Source organism: Pseudorasbora parva, chromosome 18 (assembly GCF_024679245.1).
Source record: "Pseudorasbora parva isolate DD20220531a chromosome 18, ASM2467924v1, whole genome shotgun sequence".
Lineage (NCBI taxonomy): Eukaryota > Metazoa > Chordata > Actinopteri > Cypriniformes > Gobionidae > Pseudorasbora > Pseudorasbora parva.
Window position 1 is genome coordinate 17,998,875 of NC_090189.1, and position 8,602 is coordinate 18,007,476.

Below are 8,602 nucleotides of genomic sequence, written 5' to 3' on the forward strand. Positions count from 1 at the left end.
TTCTGACACATTAACTTTGAGAGAAAATGTTCACTTTCTGCCTGATATATCATACTAACAGGTGCCAGGATGAAGAGAGAATCAGCGTTTTTCACCTCACCTGTCAGTGGTCATAATTTTATGCCTGATCTGTGTATATTACCATTCAATCATGTATTTATTTTGATTTTTCGTTTATTTACTTTTTTATTTCTCTACACTTTTCAGCAAATTCATAAATAAGAAAATAATTTATAAAAACTTAATAAATAATAAATTAAGCATATGTATTTATTTACTTATTTTAATTGTATTATTTATTTTTGTAAATGTTTCATATGTTAATTTAACTTTTAATTACTTATTTGTTTATTTTAATCTTATTTATATATATATATATTTTTAAAAATCATGGTTTTTCTCTAGATAATTCCACAGACTGCCTGTCACTCCATTGTGGGCCCCTGGGAGTCCCTGGACCCCAGTTTGAAAACCCCTGCACTAACCTAATCATATTTTTTGTAGGCTAATCTTAATATTTAAACCAACAGGTTTTAATGAGTATTTGAAACTTGTTATAGAGCATGAATAATGTTTTAGCAGGGGGTCAAAGTTTAGCTGGTTAACGCAAGGGGTCAAGTTGTGTTATAAACACTTATAGACAAATCAAGCTTTTTCATGCAGTCTTTGCAAACGATATTCTCTACTGCTTGACTAATATTTTAGAAATGTTGCCATCTACTGGTATATTAACATGTTCTATTCATGATTACTAAAACTCAAAACATTTTTGCATCGCATCTATTAAGAAGGCAAATTTGTTATAATAAAATGTGGTTATATATCTTATGTTATTCTGCACCCAGGTTAGGGTTGCCAGGTCTGTATAACAAAACAAGCCAATGGCTAATCCAAAATAGCCCAAAAGTAGCCCAATGACCATATCAAAACTCCAAATATGCAATTCCCATACCTAAAATACATATTTTACAGTCACTGTTAAACCGCGGACTAGGCAACCCTGACCCAGACAATCATTCAAAACGTGCCCCCCAATGAACCACAGCACAGGCATAATCAATCAATCGATTACTTTGACATGTCCTGAAACAGAAAATAAATGTTAGACTATATCCAGTTAGTTAGCAGTGATATTTTACACAAGCTATATCATGCTTGATTTATTTAGCCATGTTTCCGTTTCTTTTGCTCCTCCTCCTTCTCTGTCCTAAGGTAACCAATAGTGGTTATTAGTTTATTCAAAACATTTCATACTCCATTGAATGGTACTTATTGATTTGCAAGAAAATTCACTCTATTCAAATTTTTGCCAATCCAAATTATATTGGATTTTTACAATCCATTACATTATTAGAGACAATATCCAACAGTAAAGTATTATAACAGGATACAGTGTATTGTTTTTTCAGATAGTGGTCTTTTTTTCATAATTTGCTCTTAAATTAAGTGGAATAAACATGACAGAACGCTGTTTACATAACTGAATAAATAAGTTGTAGCGCAGGAATGCGATGTACAAAAATCTAAGAAATCACTGAAAGATTCACTATTTTCTAAAATGTGAATATAGGATGGACTATAAAATGTTTGTTTTGTCTATAGGCCTACTAATCACTTTTCTGCACCTTTTAATAGTTTTATTACCTTTTATGTTTGGTCTTATTTTTGATATAGGCCTAATATACGTTTGTGCTATGTCTTTCACACAGGACTGAAATCTAAAGTCTGAGGAAACAAAGAGAAAGTGACTTCACAGAGAATTAGTTCCAAGAATCAGCTCACCAGAGCATGTAGAAACATCTCACCTCTCCTGAAGTCAGCCTGACCCACAGAGCTGGAATTCTCGCCGTGCCCGAGGAGGAGAGAATTCATGTCCTGAACATGAATGACTCCACCTATTAAGAACGGTGAGATATTTTGGGCAGAACTGACTGGAAGTAAGAACTTACTAAGAGGAAGTCAGAACTTTTGTGGTTTTCAATGTAAACAATAACCTACGAAAACTGCCTCACTATGTTGGATTAGCCTACCTTATATTATCTGGCCAAACAAATCTAGTTGGCTACTCAAAACTATAAACAGGAATAAGAGGTTTATTTTTAAAACCGTTGACAGAACGGAAGTAGACATTTATTGTATTTGGGTAGATGCTACTTCTTTTTGCTCGCCAATGAACTGCCTGTTTGCTTTGGCTCTCAGCTATGACTGCCCTCTCCATAAACCAAGACTCGAATAGATTTGGAATAAACGTTTAAAAGAAAAATTAGAACGAATTTACTCACCAATCCCCATATTGTAGTTTCAATGTCAGAACAGAATGTTGTGTAACGCTAAATGTTAAACATTAGATGGCAGTATTGGGTTGATTTAGCAAAGCAGTTACCCATACTCAAACTGTCATTGCACCATGTCACTTTTTAACAGTGTAGTTACCATGCTTTGCTCTTTATACTTTGCCCTTTATGGAACTATGTGCTAAATATGCATTTAAAAGTTTGATGGCTCACTGATAGCTCATTTGGGTCTCATCTCTTATCCTAATTTGTTTAGAATACTGATGCTAGCGGCCCTTCAAGGCTTCTTACACACACACACACACACACACACACACACACACATACACACACACACACACACACACACACACACACACACACACACACACACACACACACACACACACACGTTGGTTTTTGTGGTTTACAGGGACTCTCCATAGGCGTAATGGTTTTTATACCGTACAAACCGTATTTTCTATCCCCTTACACTGCCCCTGTCCCTAAACCTACCCATCACAGGAAACATTCTGCATTTTTACTTTCTCAAAAAACATCATTTAGTATGTTTTTAAGGCTATTTGAATTATGAGGACATTTGATATGTCCTCATAAACCTTATTTATAGTGTAATACCAGTGTAATACCCATGTAGTTATACAAATTTGTGTCCTCAGAAACCACATAAACAGGTGCACACACACACACACACACACACACACACACACACACACACACACACACACACACACACACACACACACACACACACACACACACACACACACACACACACACACACACACACAGGATATTAATTCTTTAGTAAATTTGAATAGTACTTTCTGTATTATTTTGTGTAGTCATATGTTTAGTAAGTTTCTACTTTGTATAGACATAAATAATAGATTGAAATAATAGGTTACTCCATGCTGTCAGTGCTCAAGGTTCAACCTAAAATAATCTTCCTACATAATGAATTAGTCCCTGAGCAATTTTGGGGTATTGTGACTGTCTAGTTCCGGCTTCGTCCTTTTCCAATCACAAACCGTCACACATGTACATCCACACACACCCCTGTCCTTTTGTCACCAGAGAACCTGAGCTGCTGCTAATTGTAGTGCTGGCAGGATGCCGTAGCCATTACGGGCCGTCTGTGGAGCGGGCTCTCATTGAAAACTGTGGCTAGCTGAGCTGCCACTGCACCACAGTGCGGGACAGCTGCCAAAATGAACTCAGCAACCTCTTTGGTGTGCCCTTTGGGTCAGCTTACACAGCAGCGCACCGTTCTGCTGAAATCCCTGAATTAATGCAGAGAGGGAAGAAGAGGGGGAGGAATGACTCAAGCGAAAAAGGAGGTACACAAAATGGTGCTCACTTTTATTTGCTGTGTCAGAGTGGGGCAGTCCAACACAAGGGGGTTTACACATTGTGATGTAATGTGAGAATGTTGGGGGGAGGGATGTCATTCATGTCCATGTCATGTTCACTTTTAATTCAGTCGGTGGTCGTCAAACAGGCTTGGATCCAATATTGTGCCCCTTTCTTTCATGTTTGGGGGTGTTTCAGTCACTGGTTTTGTGTCAGCGCTTCACTTTTTGACCTTGCCCTGTGCGGCCACAGCCTCCATGGCTTTGCGTACTGTTTCCTCGTCTCCCAGGAACTGCATGGGTTTGATGGGCTTCAGGTCCTTATCCAGCTCGTAGACGATGGGAATGCCAGTGGGAAGGTTGAGCTCCATGATGGCTGCATCCGACATGCCTGTAGACACAGGTGTACATCTTGTCACATACAGTTCTTGAAGTTTTCTAAGCCTTGACCTTTCCTGACCTTTACTTTCTAAAGTGCATCTCTCTCCAGCTCTCTAGGGAGAATGCAGAACCTTTCTGCTGAAAGGTTGTGCCCGTAACAGGAACCTAACCCCCTTCTCATCTCTTCAGTGCATGAATGAGGGCTATAAATAGTCTCTGTGTCATTGGGGATCATTGAAGCCTGGTGGTCAGACACGTCCTATATCGGAATGCTATATGTCCTTGTTTCTTGACATGCTTAGCTAACATAGAGTTCTATTATATAACACAGTGAGTCCCTGAATAGTCTTTTATCTAAATGCTTGGTGGGATGATACTTACTCTCTAAGTGCTTGACGATACCACGCAGGCTGTTGCCGTGGGCTGCGATTATGACGTTTTTGCCGGCCTTGATCTCAGGTACAATAACCTCGTTCCAGAAAGGCAGGGCACGGGCAATGGTGTCCTTCAAGCTCTCGCAGATGGGAAGCTCGCCCTCTTTCAGACCCTTGTAGCGCCTTGACTGGTAAAAGAGAGATCATCAAACCTTCAGTCCTCCCCACATAACTGTTCACATGAGTGACGTAAAAGCAAAGTGTCATATGCATTAAGGAATTATGTATATATATATATATATATATATATATATATATATATATATATATATATATATATATATATATATATATATAGTGTATATAGTATGAAATATAAAATATATGTACATATAAAACAACCGATCCCTTTGTCTTACCTCACTGATGATCTTGTGGTATGAATGGTCCTTATCCATAGGAGGAGGGGGAATATCGAAAGATCTGCGCCAGATCTTGACCTGCTCCTCTCCGTGCTTGGCTGCCGTCTCTGCCTTGTTCAGACCCGTCAGACCACCATAGTGACGTTCATTCAGACGCCAGGTGCGCACTACGGGCAGCCACATCTGGTCTGTGATCTCCATGATGGTCCAAAGAGTTTTGATAGCACGCTTCAGAACAGAGGTGTAGCACACATCGAACTTCATGCCTGCATCTTTGATGGCCTGAGCACCGCGCTTTGCTTCTTCCAGACCCTTTTCACTGAGGTCTGCATCAAACCAGCCACAGAAACGGTTCTCCTGGTTCCAGGAGCTCTCGCCGTGCCGTACAATCACTAGACGATGAGCAGCAGCCATTTTGAAAATAATTGGGTTTTACTACAGTATTTTCCAAAGTAAGCCTACCAAACACAGCCCTCCTTGCTTTTGTGCACACACACTGTGACAGACAGTGAGCCCTGCGTGCCTATGCTATGCTCTTTTTATAGCATTCTGATTTGTGGCCTGTCATGAATGTCATATCTCTCCCGCTTTGAACCAATCATAATGTTTCACTTTCAGAATGACTGTTGAACTCGCCTATTGACTCTTATGTGTAAAGGGGCGGACCGGATATCTATCTAATGCTCGAAGGGCAGAGGTCGTGAAAGGATTCGAAATAGCAACATGACTTTTAAACTGAGAGGTGTGGAGTAAAAGTGCAAAGATCACAGTTAGCCTTAGATCTCAGAGGCTAGTAAGAGGACATCAGTAATCACAGTAGCTCAAATGTAGAGAGCGAATAAAGAGAATGTACAGAACTCAGGAGTTTCCAAGGTTTTTTATGGTTTAATATATATATATATATATATTAGGAGAGACCCATGACATGAGTGTGAAGCGCTTTGGGTGTACAGTCAATATGAAAGCACTATATATATATATATATATATATATATATATATATATATATATATATATATATATATATATATATATATATATATATATATATATATATATATATATATATATATATATATATAAGGCATTTCTATAGTGCTTTCATATTGACTGTACACCCAAAGCGCTTCACACTCATGTCAGGGGTCTCTCCTCATCCACCACCAGTGTGCAGAATCCACTTGGATGATGCGACGGCAGCCACAGTACAACAGCACCAGTGCGCTCACCACACACCAGTGAAAGGTGGAGAGGAGAGAGGGTGATAGAGCCAATTCAGTGGATGGGGATTATTAGGAGGCCATGATTGGTAAGGGCCAATCGAGGGAATTTGGCCAGGACACCGGAGTTACACCCCTACTCTTTTACGAGAAGTGCCATGGGATTTTTAATGACCACAGAGAGTTGGGACCTCGGTTTAACGTCTCATCCGACAGTATACCTATATATATATAGATGAGTATAGATGCAAAAGCCTCTAAAAGCCACTTCGTTAAAAAATGTTTTTTGTGATATTAACAATATTGTATGAACACTGCATAGCACACACACATATATATTTTTTTCCCTATGTTTATATTTTTGTAATTCAGCCATGGCATGTTGCATAAACATAGGCCTACATTTCTTATGTATAATACATTTTAACTAAAGACATAAATATATGGTCATGCAACATTTATATAAGTGTGTGTGTTTATAATAAAAACATCACATGATATTATCTTCCATTTAGTCTGCCTAAGTGAAAACATTCACTTCTTTGTACTGTATTGAATTGTTTTGTAATACCCATCATATCCAGCAGAGGCGATGGTGTGCTTCCACAGGTAAAGCACTGAAAATAGAGCTGTAACCATTCCTCACTTCTTTTCTAACACCCCCACCCCTCCCCTTTCCTCTCTTCCTACAGCTTTCATCTCTGTATCTGCAGTGGAAAACTTGTACTGTATGTATGTATTTTTAACCTCTATGTTTCATAATTAAATTACATATTAAAATAAAGTAACAAGGCACAATGGAAATCATAATTTTCTTAATTTTAGCTTTTTACCCCTCTTATCCCAAATAATGACCTTGGTGGCACAAAGTGTGTACTTAAACAAATGATAAAAATGTATAATACTTTCAGAGAAAAAAAACCTCATAATTTATTAACAAAATGGTGTTATATATACTCTGAATTGCATATACATCTGCACATAGCTCTCTCTCTGCCTCTCTCTCCCACGCTGCTATTGATACTGCATTGTCAGAGTTTAGAAAATCACTTGCGTCAGAGCTCCTTTCTGGCTATATAAGCTGCACTGACTGCAGTAGGAGCAGCAGATCAGTGTTTGAAAGCTGATCGAGCTGACTGTGGTACCGAGGCACAGAGCAGCTTGTCCTTGGAGCCATGAGTGCCGTCGGGTTTGACCCTTACTTCTCGTCCTCTTACAAGCGCTGGTATGTGGAGAGCAGCCCCCGGGTCTCTCAGCGTGGTCGCTCTCGCACCACGTTCTCCGCCCATCCTCCTTCTCTCTCCTCTCGTCTCCACTATGCCTCCCCCGGCCGGAGCTCCGCCGGTCTTCTGCTGAGCAGCGCCGGCCGCTCCGTGGACATGGACATCAGCCACGCCGCCCAGGTAAGCTCCGAATTCCGGACCGTGCGAACTCAGGAGAAGGCCCAGATGCAAGAGCTCAATGACCGCTTTGCCGGTTACATCGAGCGCGTCCATGAACTAGAGCAGCAGAACCGTGCACTGGAGACTGAATTGCTAATGCTGAGGCAGAGGCATGTGGAGCCGTCCCGCCTGAGGGGCCTGTACGAGCAGGAGGTCCGCTCTCTGAGAGCCGCCGTCGAGGAGGCCCGTATGGAGAGGCAGGCCGCACTGAGCCACCGGGAGAGCATGGAAGATGCCTTGCGGAGCATGCAGGCCAGCTACGAGGAAGAGGTGGTTGCCCGTGAGGACAGCGAAGGCAGGCTTCTAGAGGCCCGCAAGGAGGCCGACGACAGCACTCTGGCCCAGGTGGAACTGGAGAAGAAGGTTGATATATTGCTAAATGAACTAGCATTCCTGAAGAAAGTCCATGAGGGTGAGATCTCAGAGCTGCAGGCCCAGATTCAGTATGGAGCTCAGATCGCCGTTGAGGCGGAGACCGCCAAGCCCGATTTGTCCAGCGCCCTACGTGACATCAGAGCCCAGTACGAGAAGCTGGCAGCCAAGAACATCCATTCAGCTGAAGAATGGTTCCGCGGGAAAATGGGCCACCTGACGGAGAGCGTGGCGCACCACAGTGACGCAATGAGGAACTCCAAGGACGAAGCAGGAGAGTATCGCCGCCAGCTTCAGTCATGTGTCCTTGAGATCGATGCCTGCAAGGGCCTGAATGAGTCTCTGGAGAGGCAGCTCAGGGAGGTGGAGGACAAGCAGAGTGCAGAGGTTGCTGCCATGCAGGTTAGTACTAGTAACCACAATTTCATTTATTTTATGCCCTTAAAACTCTAATTTTCACATCCATCTTTTCCTGCAGGATACAATCAGTGACCTTGAGGATGAACTTCGAGCCACTAAGGGTGAAATGGCGAGATACCTTAAAGAGTACCAGGATCTTCTCAATGTCAAGATGGCCCTTGATATCGAGATTGCTGCTTACAGGCAGGACCACTAATATAAAAGACATTTCATCTCATGTTAATGCTTCTGATTTTTCACGAAATTCTTTACCTTTTTTTTGCAGGAAATTGCTTGAGGGGGAAGAGTCTCGCTTCAATGTGGGTGTGGGAGGTTTGGTCGGTGC

General features: G+C 41.3%; 2 protein-coding genes across 2 annotated transcripts in view; one reads left to right on the top strand and one right to left on the bottom strand.

The window, feature by feature from the left end:
• Positions 1-3,635: 3,635 nt before the first annotated feature.
• On the bottom strand, positions 3,636-5,347 carry pgam2 (phosphoglycerate mutase 2 (muscle)). The gene is made up of 3 exons (XM_067423278.1): positions 4,821-5,347; positions 4,409-4,589; positions 3,636-4,037 (listed from the first exon to the last, which is right to left on the bottom strand). The coding sequence occupies exons 1-3, from the start codon at positions 5,235-5,237 to the stop codon at positions 3,868-3,870; spliced, it is 768 nt and encodes a 255-aa protein (XP_067279379.1). The 5' UTR covers positions 5,238-5,347; the 3' UTR covers positions 3,636-3,867.
• A 1,782-nt stretch (positions 5,348-7,129) lies between these two features.
• The window catches only part of nefla (neurofilament light chain a), a 2,757-nt gene continuing 1,284 nt past the window's right edge, over positions 7,130-8,602 (top strand). Inside the window, exons 1-3 of the mRNA XM_067424217.1 lie at positions 7,130-8,259; positions 8,336-8,460; positions 8,543-8,602. The exon at positions 8,543-8,602 is cut by the window's right edge and continues 296 nt beyond it. Of these exons, the coding sequence (XP_067280318.1) occupies positions 7,219-8,259; positions 8,336-8,460; positions 8,543-8,602 (1,226 nt within the window). The 5' untranslated portion in view covers positions 7,130-7,218. The remainder of the gene's footprint in view (positions 8,260-8,335; positions 8,461-8,542) is intronic.